The sequence below is a fragment of the Adiantum capillus-veneris genome, chromosome 27 (genome assembly GCF_014529385.1).
Source record: "Adiantum capillus-veneris isolate H3 chromosome 27, ASM1452938v2, whole genome shotgun sequence".
NCBI classification, from domain to species: domain Eukaryota; kingdom Viridiplantae; phylum Streptophyta; class Polypodiopsida; order Polypodiales; family Pteridaceae; genus Adiantum; species Adiantum capillus-veneris.
In genome coordinates, this window is record NC_140957.1 from 92,610,114 (window position 1) to 92,627,966 (window position 17,853).

General features: G+C 38.1%; 1 protein-coding gene across 1 annotated transcript; it reads right to left on the bottom strand.

Moving 5' to 3' along the window:
• Positions 1–4,724: 4,724 nt before the first annotated feature.
• On the bottom strand, positions 4,725–4,962 carry LOC147422402 (uncharacterized). The gene is made up of 2 exons (XM_086503467.1): positions 4,803–4,962; positions 4,725–4,771 (listed from the first exon to the last, which is right to left on the bottom strand). The coding sequence occupies exons 1-2, from the start codon at positions 4,960–4,962 to the stop codon at positions 4,725–4,727; spliced, it is 207 nt and encodes a 68-aa protein (XP_086359593.1).
• Between the last annotated feature and the right edge of the window lie 12,891 nt (positions 4,963–17,853).

Below are 17,853 nucleotides of genomic sequence, written 5' to 3' on the forward strand. Positions count from 1 at the left end.
AATCAGCCACTAATCTTTGATTAATCAAGCATTGATTACACCATGAGAAAATGAGAGAGAAGAGGTTAGAGTTTAGCTATTGGCATGAGGCCGAATCGTCCATGCACGCGCGTAGAAAGCTCAAGAACTCCATAGCCATCCCCTTCTTCACAAAGATTATCTCAAGTGAGTAAGAGTACCCTTTCACATTGTGTGTTTTGAGCTATATGCTCTCTTGGCTTTTTAGAAGTGGTCGGGCACCCAAATGGCCAAACTCACTTAATCTGCTATCTGCACTGCCTAGGATCTAAATATAGCTCAATGTTTACAAATTGGAACTCTTGATGAGCCCAAAACATAATTACAACCCGCATTTGCGGTCATTTGAGGGGAAATCCTAAAACTTAAGTGACCGTCAATTGTGACCATAACTCCATAGATAGTCATCAATTCCAACTCTTATCTGCATCTGCTACTTGTATTTGCTTCATCTTCATCTTTACTTCGCATCCGCATCATCTGGCTTTGTTAGCATTTACTAAAAATAGTAAATAGCATCTTTGACTGGCCACTTAGCGCCGCCAAACACTCCCCCCATCCGATTTCAGTGCACGTCCTCATGCGTTGCCTGTTTGGCTTGCACTGGAGAGATTTGAAATTGGTGGTGAAATATTGTTCTGAAGAGCTGTAAGCTGTTGGGTTGACCTGTTGGTGAATATGAGATTAGGAATTTGAGTTCAGGTTAAAGCAATTGGCTTGATTTATTATGGGAATAAAGAAAAATAAAAGTCTATGTATAGTGCTTTAGGGTTTGGAAACCCTGGATTACCAATGGGGAAAAACCTCATGGGAAAAAGTGCCCAAAGGTATGTGATCTTATTATGGGAATATACAATGATTGGTGTTTAGGGATTGAATTTAGTAGGCTTATATAAATAATGTGAAAGTGAATTGTTTAAGCCTTCTGTCCCTTGGAAAGGGTCGATGATTTGCCTTGAGTCTGGAGTTGCTTTGTTGTTGTGTGTACCTGCAAGGTGAGTGCATGGGTGGAACAATAAAGAGTGCTTAATGAAAATGTCCAACTATGGGACATTCGATATGCTTGCACAGATTTATGCATGGGTAAGATTATGTTGTGCGAGAGAAGAGTATAGATGGGTGCTCCTCAGAGTTAATGCAGCTAAAAAAGTAAATTAAATTCACTTTACTAGCTTTCACTACTCTTGAGAAGGGCGTTTGATGCAATGGTTCGTATTCTCCTAATGTGCACAAGTGTGTGTGTGTTTTGGTTTGAACACTTCGCCTTGCCACCATGATTAAAATAATACATTGACTTTGCTCCCCTATTCAGAATGAAAGTCTTGATATAATTATGCTCAACTCTTCCAGCTTGAGCTGTAGCCTAATTAGTGAGACTCATAGACCACATAAAAATATTAGGACTCGAAGCTTAGGTCTAACGCTTTCCTCATTTATCGGCTCAGTTGCCCGACTCTTGACTTTTTTTTTTGTTTTTTTTTGTGACTTGACTTGACTTGAGTACTATCTTGAGCTCTCAAAAAAGTATATATCTAGACGTTTAGAGCTGAGATCCTCAAAAAGAGGGTTGTTAAAGGACCATATTGGCAGAGTAGGTTTTTTCTGCCATACCTGGGTGACCTTGGTTGTCAAAATTGCTTGTTTTAACTTTTGGTCCATTATCTGAGAAGATTGGCGAGTTTCATTTTGTTGGAAGTGGAGATGACTTCAATCTTCTTCTGCACATTTGTCTGCTTTGGCACCCATTTGTATCTGCTATTTGTTGTTGGCTTGTTTTTACAGATGACATATTGACTTTTTGGACCTGTATCCTTGATTTGTCGGTGTTTGTAGCTGTAATTATCTTCAAGTTGTGTAAAATCTGGTCTTGGTGATGGCACAAATATTTTTGTCTGTACTTTTGTATTCAACTGTATTAGTTCCTTGCCCTTTTTTAGAATCACGGTTGGTAAATTTCCTTGAAGATATGTAGGCCTTCTAGATTGAGAATCATTTTTGAACCTATTTCAAGCCCTGTTGTTCGATCTCCTCTTTTCAGTTGAAATTGATCTGGATTTTCCTGTTTGTTGTTTTGTTTTGAAGCTATTTGCTATTGTATAGCCTAATATCTTTGGTTTAGGTAACCAACAATTTGGTTGATCACTGTAGTAGCCTTGCTCTTCCAAGCTGTACTGGGATGCAATCCATCCCATTTGTTTACCTGAATTGTTTGGACTTGGATCATTTACCCAAACTAGATCTTTGACATTGATGTCATTGGCCGCAACATAGGTTTTGATGTGCCTGTTGTGTCTTTGTTTACTCATCGTTGGGTATTTTGGCTGAAATACCTTTTTATACTTTAGTGTAGAATGTTGGTCTATCTTTCCCTGGGGTGTTGAATCTACAGCTGTTCGCATTGATTGTTTAGCTGCATTTGTGACTTCCTTGTTGGACTTCTTTGGTTGTGGATGACATGCTTTGGTGAGTTTTGCATCTAAACTGACTTGAACAGTCCTTTGTACCTCTATTTTTGATAGTTTGTTTGAGTCTTCAAATTCCTATGCCCGCTGGACAGAAGTATGTTGACTCTTTTCTCCAGATGCAATGCTTATCGTTAACTTTGGTTCACATTGCTCTTTATTGATCTGTTTGTAGGTCTTTTGACAGGCTTCATGTGCTTGATGCACCATTTGCTTCTGATTGTTCAAGTTTATTATGATTTGTGTCACCTGTGGCTCCTTGGCATCTTCCACTGGCAAGACAATACTAGGCTCTTACTTTATGACCGGCTCTGCCTTTTGATTCAAGCTAGCCTTTGAACACATTGAGATGTCTTTTTCTTGGCTTTGAGACTTGATCTCTGACTTTGTTGAATTATGAGGTACATCCCTTAGCGATGAAATATCTGTGCTATTAGAAATATTATGTAGAATCTTTGATTCCACATTCTTGCTTGTTGCATTCTTCAATGGCAAGTCCTTGACTTCCCATGCCTGCTCTGGTTCCTGGTCACATATAATTTCTTCATCCACTTCCTCTGACATTGAATCGTCCGCTACATCCTTGTTGTATTTTTTGACTTCAGGCCTGAAAAATTCCAAGCTATTTGAGACTATCTTTTGTAGCTGATCTTTTTTGGCGGCTTGATTTTCAATTGAAATATCATTGACGCCTTCGACCTCCAATATTTTAGTCATCAATTTGTCTCTGGTATCCTTTGACAAGATATGATTTCTTTCTTGCGACTTTCGACTTGGAGACATCTGCTTTAATGATTCTGCTGCTTGCTGTTTGATACTGTCTTGGTTTTGCTACTTCATCATATCTAAGTGCATCTTTACCGGGCAATTGGGTATTAGATGATTAATGCCACATTCATAGCAATGCATATCTATTCCTATTTGTTCTATACCTGGTCGAGGTATCTACCCATAATATTGTTGGTGTTCATTGCCCATAGTATCTTTGATCAAATATGTCATAAGCATGACATGTAGATACTTAAAAACCAACACTGACGCTGGCTTTGACTGAGTGCCCTTATCTTTTTCGACTGTGGTATTCTCAAAAAGCTTGTAATAGCTTCCATTATAACCCTGGTAGATGGTCGTTTCAGCCCCTACTTTAGTGACCAACTTTAATTCTATGTATGTTATCAACATGTGATCCTTTATCTGTGGCTTCTGTATACTCTTAGGACTATGTTCTCGATTCAATTTTGTATTTGGCTTCTATTGTTTGCTGAATTGTAAGAGAGTATTGTGACTCTCTTTTGTTGTTTGCAGTTGATAGGGTTGTCCTGATTTCAGTAAGTGAGGTGGAGATTGGACTCCCCCCCTCCGAGAATGTTCCCTATCTGTAAGATGTATCTTTCTTATGCCAGATGTGGATATTCTAGCTTTGTCATCTAGCTCAGCTGATTGAGCTAGATCTTTGTGAAGTCGTGCTAACTCAATAGCTGATTTTTCCATTGATTTTACGTGTGTTTGTGTTGGTACATTTTGTGGTGCATGTGTAGTGTTATGTACCTGTGACTGTTGTGTTGTGGCACTCATCTGGTTAGATATCATTTCGTCATGTGTCCGTTGCTCAATTTGGTCTTGTGGAGTTGAAGGTGACAAGATGAAAGCTGTAGCTCTTTCCGAGAATTTATCTGCAATTAAGATCTAATTCATAGCATCTTCCATCTATATCATAGCTCTGGTCTCCAATGCGCGTTGCCCATAGTGTCCTAGGAGCTGACTCGCTAAATGTCGTTACCCGTGTGACTTGAACCCATCTTTGTCCATTAGAATCTACATAAATTGGATCTTTCCATCTCGTTTTGTGGATCCAATGAAGGGCTATTGGCTCAGGTTGCTTGTTGAATTCTGAAGTGGTTGAAGGCAGCTATCATTTACACATGGCTTCAAGGAATTACCTCCTGCTGACTATGTCTTCAGTTTTTGGCAAATTGATTATAGTAGGCCCCGTCTCTTGAGTGATTTCTCTGTTCTGAGCTACCACTGTATCTGCATTAGAAGCTAAAGGCAAGCTCATTATTAAGCGGTAAATATTACAACTTGTCGACACGTATTTGTAACCCAACTTTGAACCATCTTCATGATCTATGAAGCATTGATCTGGCTCTTCCGTCGCTTGTTGAGGTGTTTCTGCTTTGTACCATCTACCCTCCATATCTCTATAGAGACTGCTACAATTTTTGTCCTTGTAATTTGACTTTATCAAGTGCAAAGTGACTCGACAACTGCTAACCTCTGGAAGATTTTGCCTGTGCAATTTTATTATGTCCAACTCAGTACCTGGTTTGAGCTTCATGTACACCGATCCTAAACAATCTTCCATTAGGTTCTTTTGTGAATTAACCATGTTGGTAGCTTCGTCTACTTCCACAACCTGTATTGTCGGGCTTTTCAAAGCATTTTGCTTGGACTTTAGATAGCGATTGTCTGAATCATCCATGTAGCATGGAAAGTCTTTGAAATGACCTATTAACTCCAACTTGATGCCAACTGATTTGACTGTTATTAATGAGCTTGAAGCTGCATCATAACTGCTTTGATTTGTTGATGTTGCCAATGACTGTGGTTGTTGCATCTACTGCTCCATTTTTCTTTCAACCCTGTTTTACTGACCTGCTGAGCACTTGTATTTCCTTTTTCTAGCCTCTCCCACGGGTGACCAGTGGTTTTCCTAATTCAAAGCTTTCTGCTAGGCTTAGCTATGATCTCGACGATCTGATTTACCTGTATAGTTGTAGCACTAGTTGGCAAGATACTTACCACTGTACTGCAACGACTACTCGCCTTTGTGATACCTCGATTCCAGTTGATTGAGCGATGAAATTTGCTCTTAATCTGAAAAATTGTAGATTAGGAAAGCACTTTTGACCTAAACTAAAACGACCTCAATTTGCCTGTTGACAGCACACTTTATATGGCTTTTAATTTAAATTAAACCACCATGCAGGTGACCATAGGTCATCCGACTTCTGAAGTGTATCTGTCCGCAACTTTTGCATTTCCGGCCTAACTGTTACTCTTATCCCTGGCACACTCAATTTTTTTTCGCTTCAATTTGCTCTTTTGATGAATTGCATGGAAAGTTCTGCCTAGTAATGCTCAATTTCCGGCCTCCTTATGGTCACTACCAGTTACTGCAACAAGTGTTAGCTATACGTACGGCGAGTCCGAGTGTATGTGTATGTGTTTGTGAGTGTGTGAATGTGCTCTTGTTATTATTATTATTAATTTTCTATTTTTTAAAAAAATAAAGCTACTGTGTGTGTGTTGATAATAAATAGGCTGCAGGCAGCGGACTTGGGATCCGGCGTGGCAGTAGGGGCCATGCCAAAAACGTGTGTGTGTCTCTGTGTGAGCCGAAGTTGATGGCGGCCAACTTGCCAAGCCAGGGTAAGGCGGGACCTGCACTTGATTACAATGCCATTTTTGGCACCTTGCGTGGAAGAGTAGACGATAGACTCCAACAAAAAGACGCGTGCAGGCTACAGCACATGTCAGAGAGCCGAGGAGTCAACTAACAGCATCTGCATGTTTGTAGATTTCCTGGCTGCTCCAAAATTGCGTGTGTAATTTGTGGTCGCGAGCATCCAAGATCAACATGGCTTTAATTGTTGAGCAACAGAGAGCGGCTTTGTGTGTGTTGTGTGTGTGTGGCAGCAAGCGCGCCGTAGCGGGTGTGAGCTGAAGCCTAAGAACCTCTAGGGTGTGTGTGTGCTAATTGCTCGTGAGTGTATATACTCTTAAGCATGCAGAGTGTGGGGTCATGTGCGAGTACCAAGCCATCTTGGCATGGGGTGTGTGCGTTATGAAGTATGCACCAGTTGTGGCTGTAGCGACAGGAGACTCATGCGGGTGTGGTTAAAGCAGGAGAGCATAGCCTACTACTTTATGCAAGTGAAGCGGCAAGTGGGGCCTGGTTGCACCGAGACAAGGTGTGTGGTGTGTGAGCTAGAGCCGACTGTAGGCAGCATGTGAGTCTGTGAGAGTGGAGCAGTGTGTTTATGTGCGCTCCAAGCCAAGTGCAGAGCTCGACTGAGCTGTCATAAATCTGCCAGCGCTGCAGGAGAGTACAGGCTACGCGAACGTTTTTGTGCGGGCCCGACGTCGGCAGCCAAGGCAGGACCAAGGAATGTGGGATCGCCAACTGTGGGGCCGACTCGGGCCACTAGACAGAGAGCGTAGGTCAAGCCGGGATCGTAGGATGTCTAGGGGTAGCAGAGCATAGGATGACTAGGGGTAGCAGAGCGTAGGAAGTCTCGGGAGCTCAGGGCGCAGTGAACACGTAGGATGTCAAGTTAGCAATGATTGCGTAGGAGGGTAGGTCAGGTCCGCGTGGATCAAGACGAGATTAAAGCCGGGCGGCCAGCTTCGTCAACGCTGCGAGACAGGTGAGCCAGTTGAGTTTTTTTTTTTAATGTAAAAAACCAAAAATAAGAAAAACACACAAATAAGTTTAAAAAACTCACATAAATTAAAAAAAGATTATACAAAAACACACAAAAATGCAAAAATTACATTAAAAATTCCAAGAATCATACAATAATTCAAAGAATCAAAAAAATTCAAAAACACTTACAAAAAATAAATTAATAAAATACACAAATAATCAAAAAACACTTACAAAAATATCAAAATGAACACCAATAATATTAAAAAAAATCTAAAAAACACTCAAAAAATCAAAACATGTACAAAATTACTAAAAAATACCAAAATATAAAAAGCGCACAAAAATAATTCTAAAAAGAAAACACAAAACAATCACCAAACACAACAAGAATAGAAAAACACAAAAAATAATAAAATACACCAATATAAAATTAAAAAATCAAAGCTTATCAAACAAAAAACCTAAAAATGTAAAAAAATTTAAACTAGCATGCAAAAACACTCAAAAACAAAAAACAAAATCCCCGGCACTCCACAATTCACCGGAATTAAGCGATTCATCAATTTTCTTAGCAAATTAGCACATTTGAGTTAAAATTAGCCAAAAATTCCGAAAAATTCTAGATCAGCCCACCGACCTAAACATTGGCAATCAAGCAATCTAAACACCAAAATTGATCACTTACTTAATCAAAATCGCACAAAACATCATTCTTTAAGCACACAAATCGTCTCGAAACTGCGCTTAAATGAACACAAAAATCACCCTCTCTTGCATGATGACTAATCGCACTCAAAACAACATTTTGCATCAATTAAACATCAATTCGAGCATCCAAATCTCGAATTTAATCAATCATTAACACGCTTTCTGCTTCAAATCATGCACATAAGCATCCATAACCAAATTTGATCGAATTTCGAGAGCATTTCGGCATCACAACGGAATTAGAAAAACATAACCATAGCTCATTGATGACCATAAGCAATCACATGCTTCTCATAAGAAAATTGGACTCCCAAACAGACCCAAATTAGGCACTTCCGCCTACACACAAGTGGGCATAAACCGCACCTAGTTTTGCATTTTATGAATGCACATGGTTCATGAACCAAACCTGCACCTAAAATCAGAGAATTAGCATTCATTTCAGCACCTTAATTAGCCACAAACTCAGCGATTAAGCACTTGATTAGTGCCCAACACACTAGTGTGTGTGTGTGTGTGTGTGTCGATCCCGTAAAATCACCTACACCCAACCAACACAAAAATCAATGTGTAGCTTTATTTAGCATGAATGTAAACACATAATCATCATGGACATGCATCAATTAATCAATCCAAATCAGCAATTTGCAAAATGCACAAATAATTAGTGAATGAAATTAGTAAAATTAGTGATTAATAGGTGATTTCGGCTACGATTTGCGCACAAATGGAGTAGGATATGAGTGTGTGGATCACATAGGCATGTTGTCCATACACCCAACACACTTTCTACTTGTGTGTAGCACAAAAAATACTTATCAATCAATGGGAAATTAGCATCAAAGTTAGGGAAAATTAGTGAAAATTAGTTAATTTGATGGTCAAAATTAGTGATCAAAATCAAGAACTAATGATGTGTGTGGGTTGTTTTGTGATGTTCTAAGCATAATCAATGCTAAACCAAGCACTAATCACACTAAAAACCACTCAATTAATCAACACACCTAATCTAAAAACTAACAAAATTAACAAAAAATTAGGGAAATTAGTGTCTCCTAATCACACCAATGGCACCTCTAGCTTAGGCAATCGCTCCCCGGCAGCAGCGCCAATGTTGGGACGTCATCCTAGCATAGGGAGGACATCAACATAATGTCAATCGGAGGAGTAGGATCCGGCTAGGGCATGGAAACACACAAGTGGCTTGTGCGTGCCAAATGGAGGATTAGAAGGTGAAACCTGCACACAAAGAAAGCTACGAAGCGGGTATGATGTTGCTACGAGGAATGAGCACACTACTTACTCTACCATTCGGCCTAATCTCTCACACACAAGATTAATCATGCACTACTCTCTAATCAATCACTAATCCGACTCTAATCAAGCACACAATGAGCATAGAATGACCACACCGGGCACCAACACTCTACACGAGCCTACACACACTTAGCAGCATGCTTAAACAAGAGGGAAATATGAAAAAAAAGAGAGAGATTAATCAAGAAATCAGCCACTAATCTTTGATTAATCAAGCATTGATTACACCATGAGCAAATGAGAGAGAAGAGGTTAGAGTTTAGCTATTGGCATGAGGCCGAATCGTCCATGCACGTGCGTAGAAAGCTCAAGAACTCCATAGCCATCCCCTTCTTCACAAATCTTATCTCAAGTGAGTAAGAGTCCCCTTTCACATTGTGTGCTTTGAGTTATATACTCTCTAGGCTTTTTAGAAGTGGTCAGGCACCCAAATGGCCAAACTCACTTAATCTGCTATCTGCACTGCCTAGGATCTAAATATAGCTCAATGTTTACAACTTGGAACTCTTGATGAGCCCAAAACACAATTACAACCCGCATTTGAAGTCATTTGACGGGAAATCCTAAAACTTAAGAGACCGTCAATTGTGATCGTAACTCCATAGATAGTCATCAATTCCAACTCTTATCTGCATCTGTTGCTTGTATTTGCTTCATCTTCATCTTTACTTCGCATCCGCATCATCTGGCTTCGTTAGCATTTACTAAAAATAGTAAATAGCATCTTTGACTGGCCACTTAGCCGCCAAACATGGCCTCAACTTAAACCCAATGAAAAGTATGCTATTGCAAAAGCTTCATGGGTTTTGATTCAAGCAAAGGATTAGCAATGAAGAATACCACATCTTCATTCAAGACTCCTATTGGGTGCATGCGATGTTTGAAAAAATCTTTTACCAAAGATGGCAATCTTTGTGGTCTTAAGTTTCATGATTGGCACAAATTTTTACAATTTATCTTATCAATTTCTATAAAAGATTTTCTGGCAGATGACATTAGAAACACAATTAATAAGATTAGTGAGTTCGTGCATCAGATCTCATCAAAAGAGATAAGAAAAGATAGCATAGATGTAGCTCACTTAAGTTCTATAGAGGCAGTGTGTATGGTGGAGAAGTAATTTCCAACAAATATTCTTACTATCCAAATGCCATTTACTTGTGCATCTGGTTGATGAAGTTGCAATTGTTGGGACCATCCATTACAAGTCGATGTTCTTCTTGGAGAGATTCATAAATATTTTAGAAGGGTTCACTCATCAAAGGACTCGCCCTGAGGGTAGCATAGCCAAAGGATGTCTTGTATAGGAGTCTCTTGTTTTTATCAGCGAGTTTTTGGGTTCAATTGACCTAGAGATACCCTAAATGTGGACTATTGATACAAAAATCAAGGTAATTGGGGAGGAGCTGTAGGGGTAAGGCATCATTAGAAAGATGGATATCAAAATTCATGAAAAGGTAATGAGATTTTAACTTCTCAATTTAGCATTCGTATAGAAGTGGATTGAAAAATATGATGAGGCAAAAGAGAAATGTTTGGTTGATTTCTTGTAGTTCAAGCACAATCGTGCTATTAGAAACCTTCGCTTTTAGATCATCTTCAAGAATTGCCATACTTTCCTATTAGACACTAACTAGATGAAACAATTTTGGAGGCAAGGCAAAACGGAGTATTGATTACTAAAAAAGAATATGAGATATCAAGAGGTTGCGATTGGCATCATGTAAATATTTTCACTACTTCTTATTTCAATCCACATGATAACATTTCTACACTAAGTCTAAGATTGTTTTATGTTCTTGTATTATCACAAATACGGAGCATTGTGGTCACATGGGTGGCACTTTAGAGTGCAACGGATAGACGGACAAAGGGTCACCTTCGACAATGGTGTTATAGAATGCTTTTTCCAAGAAAGTGGGAGTAGTGCCAATGATGACAACACACAAATGTGCAAGAAAGTGAGAGTAGTAACTCCTCCACTAGGAGTTGAATGTGTAAATTTTCTTAAACTTGGCTTGTCTCAATCAACTTATGGACGCATTTGTTTAGCTATTTTTGTCCATTTTAGGCTACCCGCCTAGGGTTAGCAGCTTCTACTTTGGTCTCTAACCCTTGGCCATGTTTTGCCTCTTAAGGTGGCTGTGTAAGGCCTCTTAGGTTTAGTCGCTCTAAATCAGGTTAGGGTGTTGTTGGTTTGGCCATTTCATTTTTCTTAGGGCTAGGTGATTATTACAGCTAGCATATTTTTTTTTACCGCTAGGAGTTGGTGGGTAAAGCTGCTTAGGATTGTAATTCGTCTTAGGGTAACATTGATTTGGCCATTTTAGTTTGCTTAGGGATAGGGTTTGATTGCTAGGACTTGATTGTGTAAAGCCACTTACAATTTTCCAGTTGAAGTCACTTAAGTTTGGACACCTTAAAGATGCATTGGTTTTTGACTGTGTCAATCAGCTTAGAGTTAGCTGCTTCGGCTTAGCGGCTTATACTTTGGCTGCTAAGAGTTGGCTATGTAAATCTGCTTAGGTTTGGTCACTCTAAATACGATTAGGGTGGTGTTGGTTTGGCCATTTGAGTCCACTTAGGGCTAGCTGCTTAGGGCCAGATTCTTAGGGTTAGTGGCTTTTGCTTTGGCCACTAGGAGTTGGCCTTGTAAAGGCGCTTACGATTGGCCATGTAAACGCGCTTGGGATTGACCACTCTAAATCGATTTAGGGTCACATTAGTTTGGTCATTTTTGTTTTCTTTAGGGCTAGCCACTTAGGTCTAGTAGCTTATGGTTTATCCATTTTAATCCGCCTAGGGCTAGCCACTTACGGTTATTAGGGGATTTTGGTTTGGTCGTTAATAATTGGTTGTGTTTGGCCGCTTAGGGTTGGACATGTAAAGGTGCTTAGGTTTTGCTACTCTAAATCCATTTAGGGTTGCATTGGTTTGGCCATTTCAATCCGCTTAGGGCTAGCCAGTTAGAATTAACACTTTTTTATTTGGTCTATAGCAGTTGTCCATATAAAGGCATTTAGTGTTAGCTGTGTTAAGACACTTAGGATTTAATGTTGGCTGACAACACAAAAATTGGCTAGCTTGTATACTCTTGCTACATCCAAGACATCTTAAAAATTAGCTTGAAAAAGTTTGATATTTTTATTTTGGATGTAAAGTGGTTCAAGGTTGCTACTAGTGGTCCCAATGAAGCTGTGTGCAAAGATAAGAGTGGATAATTCAAGTGAAATCGAGGCAAGTGTGGATAGATGATTAGGATACATTTGAACGTTGGCAAAATTGTGAACAGATTGTGTTTATCATAGATCCACTATGGAATGAAGAAGATGCAGATGATCTGACTAAACCATGCTAACTCTTTGTTGTCCAAGTTTCTCCATGGAGCAAACAAGTATGTGAAGGATTAGAGGTTGAGGATGAAGAGACACTTGAGTAGCATGCATGGATTGTGGATCAGCTCAGTAAGCTTGAAGTCGATGCTCTTGGTGGCTAAACCTAGAGGTGAGAAATTGGATATTGAGATAGATGCAGAGATGAATGTGGAGTTTGATGACAAAGATGCATAAGTTCAGATTGAGATAGATCTCTTTGATGCATCATCTCTCCTAGGAGATGAGAGATTGACTATTGATTTTTGTTACGAACTCTCTTGTAATGTCTACTTATGATTAATGGATTTTAATTATTGTCCAATATAAAAGATGCATAGAAGTTTTGGAGTGCTCATTCTTCCAGCTAGATAAAATCGTGTGGACACCTATGGAAAGTGTGCCAATTTCACCAACAAGTGGTACCACACCTACAATGAGTGTGCTAGTTACATCAATTTGTGATGCTGCATTGGATACCACACTCTCTTGTTCTTGTTTGAGACGCCATAGGACTTATTCACATGGAAGTTCATCTGGCGGTGCTACTAATGTGTCAACACCATCAAGAGATCATCCACCTCTCTCTTCAATAGAGAGTAAACCACTTGGCACACCACGTACACCTTGGGGATCACATGAGCATGATCCTAACAAGATGTACATGACTAGGGATGGTAGATATTATTATGGATAGGGCCAAAAGGTCCATGCAACAGAGGATTTGATAGCTTTGTATCGTGTAGTTTGATCATTCGATGATGCAAGATTGGGATGCTCAAGATTAACACTAGACTTGTAATGAGCCATGAAACTGGCTGAAGCCACAAAAATGGCTCACATCAGGATTCTAGTAAATGAAAGATAACTTCTGTATATGACATCAAAATTTCATGAAACTTCTTAACACTAGAATGGTAACCTAACAGGACATAAAAGTGTCCTTTCAGGGTTTTGGGAAAAATTCCAAAACCATAGTAGATCCACTCATTTTGAAAAATCCTTTCATGAGATTATAGTTCAATAACTACTACATATGGAAAAAATGAGAAACTTGTAATTTTTCTCATCCCTTGGTCACTACAAGCCTCCAAAGTTGATGGACCAGTGCATTTTGCCCAAAACAACAATTTCTTACGGTTGATTGCATATAAATAAGAGTGGAGATTTTTGTAGGACATGAGATAAAATGCCCTGTTAACTTCAATGGGTTGTTGACCAAAACATATGGTTTCTTTTACCTCAGTAATTTTTTTTTGGGCAAAAAAAAATAGGTACAAAAAAGTTGCATTTTTGCCATTCTGCGGACCTATCATCAAAGTTTCTATAGTCACGCTCAATACAGATACTATATACATGTTTTCTTAGTTCCCTTCGGGCCTCTGGATTCAAAAGGAGCCATGGAGCATGTCAAAAGGATAATGGATCTCTTACAATTGGAACCTTGGGGGCAATGATAAAGTGCTAAATATAGCAAACATGAAAAAACTGGGTTGAGCATTATGACCTCTAGAAACCCATAGAAACTACTCAATATCTAGCCAAGTTTGTAGGCTATGATTAGATATGGTTACTACCTACAAAATACACACAATTGGCCTAAGAAACTAGCAATATTGAGAAAGTTATACTTGCTACTCTAAAATGTATCGTATTCTTCAGCAATCAAAAAACTCAACCATCATCATATACTATGCTATATAGCATATTAGGTCCCCCAAAACACAAGGAAGATTAGCTTTATGTTATACATTACACTTACACAATCAAAATTGAATTTGGATATCAAGAAATCCACCAAAAAATTCATAAAAGTGCTAATTTTGGCCAAAAAACAGGATTATGCAATTCTTGTAACTTGGTCATAACTTTCAATTTTAACACTTAGCTCTCCCTACAAGCATCAAAACATGTAGAGAACTATGAAGTCCTAAATTCTAGCCATCTAAACCTCACAAACATGAAGTTTAGAGTGGTATAGTTGCCAAAAATTGAAAAAAAAGCCAAAAACAGGACCCGTTTTTTCACACAGTTTAGGTTCAAAAATGTTGTGCAAGAGTAAGGTTAATGGTGAGATCGATACTCAAAAAAAAAATGCTAAGTTTTTTTCAGCTCATAAGGCAACTTTGTGGATATATAGCACCTAGAAATTCATTTTCATACTCTTCAAATAATTCAAGCAAAATGGTCACTTAACAGGACACAAAAGTGTCCAAGGACATAAAAGTGTCCTGTTACCATTCTAGTGTTAATTATGGGTTCAAGATAGGAAAAACGTGTCTAAGTACACAATTTACATGAAAATTTTAAAAATAAAATTTTTGCTTTTTTTAAATTATCAACTTATACGTAAAACTTCACTTCACTACTTAGCTTGGAGAAGTTAAAAATGTCGGCAATCTTTGTATATGAGTTAGAAACTCTTTATACATATTGAGGGATTTTTCTAAGAATTTTGGGCCTGCTTAACAATGATTTGATTTACTTTCAAAAGAGAATAGAAAAAAATTGTCCATCTGCACAAATTACTTGTAGAAGATGGAAATGGAAAGACACCTTTAGATCGTCATTTTATATCAACTCATATTGAGTGTTCGTCATAATTCCTTGAAAGAATTTTCTATTTAGATAGCTAACATAGTGTTGGAATTTTTGTTACAAAAGTCTCAAAAAGCCACAAAAGTGGCTAATTTTTTACAAGACTAGTTTGAAGAGTGAAAAAATTATATTATTGAGGCCATTCATAGAGTTAACAAATCGATAGATGGGTATGTTCATATCTCCAATGCTTGGATCAATGAGCGTGGAAATTGCAAGGATGTCACACCATTGATTGGAGGCAAGAGACAAGTACAAGAATAATGAACCAAATATGGCATGGTTGGATGCAGAGGAGTGAGCGAGGAATCATGCAAGAGGCAAAGGGCCATCTTGATAGGTTCCAATAGGAAAGAGATACAACTAGAGTATGTCTTGAGTCTATTGGATCACTAGATCTTGGGAATGGAGGCTATGATACACTTTGGCATAAGTTTGTAAGTTTTATAGAATATTTAAATAGCATATATACATGTGTTCTTTTAATATATATATTATATGATTAAGTGCATGTTTATCTTACAAAAACCTGCCATGAAGCATCCTCTGATACATCGAGAAGAAAAGTATGGATACAAACATGGATTGTCAGCTCTTTTTTGATAGCTTCAGGATGAGGGAGAGGTTGTAAACTTTGAGGCATTACATACCTTGACAAGTATGGTTCATGTATATGTTTTCATTGGGGTATAATTCAGGTATAGTTAGTTATGGTTATGCTTTTGGTTCATGCATACTTAGTTATGGTTATGGTTTTGGTTCATGAATATGTTTTTATTGAGTATGGTTCATGTATACTCAGTTTTGGTTTTGGTTATGACTATGGTTATGATGCAGATCAAGCTCATGGACATGATTATACTTAGGATCATTGTTATGTTATGGTTGTGGTTTTGATTGTGGTCATGTCTATGGAATTTCTCTTTGGTTATGATTTTGAAATAGTGTTATGGTTATGTTTTTAAAATCTTGTTATGGTTATGGTTTTGGAATCTTTTTATGGTTTGGGAATCTTGTTATGGTTATTATGGATATGGTTATGGTTTCAAAATCTTGTGATGGTTATGGCTATGGTTTTGAAATCTTGTTATGGCTAAGATTATCGTTTTGAAATATTGTTACGCTTATGGTTATGGTTTTAAAATCTTGTTATGCTTATGGTTATGGTTATGGTTATGATTATAGTTATGGAATCTTGCTCTAATTACGATTATGATTACGGTTATGAAATCTTGCTATGCTTATGGTTATGGCTTAAGAATCTTGATTTGGTTATGGTTATAGTTTAGGAAGCTTGTTTTATGGTTATAGTTTGGGAATCTTGTTATGGTTATGTTTTTGGAATATTATTATGGCTATTGTTATGGTTTGCAAATCTTCTTATGGTTATGGTTATGGTTATGGTTGTGGTTGTGGTTGTGGTTGTGGTTATGGTTATGGTTACAGTTCTAAAATCTTCTTATGGTAATGGTTATGGTAAATATTCATTAGGTGGAAAGTCGTTGCTCATTATGAAAAAATTGGGATCTAGAGAGGGCCTTTTAAGAATTGAGGGTCGGAAGGTAACAACCAATCAACTTTAAGCCGTCATAATGGTGAAAAGTATTATTAAAAGAGTTTAAAAAGAATAATTTTGTAAAAATAATATGAAAACAACTAAAAAACCCTTAAAACAAAGATATCAATCTTTATTGTCTCAAAGGTCAAGAAGCTTTATTCGTTTTAAAAAAGGCCCTTTTAAATCAACCAGTACTTTCATGATGTAGTCCTTCTCTCAAGAAAATATCTATTATTATGATTAAAATCACACATAAGTGGATTTCTAGTCACAAAAATATCCCCTTCATGTTACTTATGATTAATTATACTTGTCTCATCTAAAGCTTCTTGAACTTCCTCCTCTCAACTTTCTCTTGTTTTCTCTCTACATTCTATGGCTTCCTCAAACATGTTACTTAAACCCTATGTGTCTATTGATTCTATAACTCTTTTCAACACAATTGATGATCAAAATAATTGGATACCTTTGACAATAACCAAAGGATCTTGGATTCTAATGCAATCAAGAAAGCAAAAGAGGCAAAGTGCAAATGAATTTTTGTCCTATTGGAAAGCAAGCTTGAAGGATTTTTGTGTTGATGACATTTATTGTGTTTCATATACTTTTCACTTCAAAGTACTCATTTATTGTTTTTCGTATACATTTTCAAACCACCCCATCTCTTCTAAAAACTTTGATAGGTCATCATAAGTAGCCTCCCATCTCTCCTAATCATAGCATTTGAGAGTTTCTCTTAGCAAGTCCCAACCAAGCTAATGCACACCCGTTACCTACCCTTTGTATGATCGCAGTCCTCTACATGGATGACAAACCCAAGACCACTCCCACCAACACCACCTTGAGGAGACATCGTGGGTCCTCCTTTGCAGATTATAATCTACCTGTTAGAATTAGGGTTGCAAGAAAACACACACAGCTTGGAGAAGAGAAAGGAAGCTCAAGGTAGACGATAGAGAGTGTTTTACTTAGTGTGCAATGGAAAGATAGATAACCAAAGAATGATAGGCGTATATACAATGCACAGGGGAAATTTTTCCTAAAGAGGAAAAAAATGCCCCAGTGGTCCTAAGTGTGTTCACACACATCAATACCATATGTATATGGTAACCAATCCCCCCCGGAGGGATGTGATGAACGAGAGCTGGTACATATGCTAAAGGGAAGTTCCATGCCCTGAAGACATGAAAACTCCACAAAGGGGAGTAAGCCCAAAGCTTTGATGAAAGATTCAAACTTCTCACAAGACAATGCCTTTGTGAAAAGGTCTGCAAGGTTGTCCCGTGTTGGCACATAATCCAAGATGATCTCTCATGCTGAGAGCCTCTCGTTGACATAGTGGTAATGCACCTCAATGTGCTTTGTGCGAGTAGGAAAAACTAGGTTCCT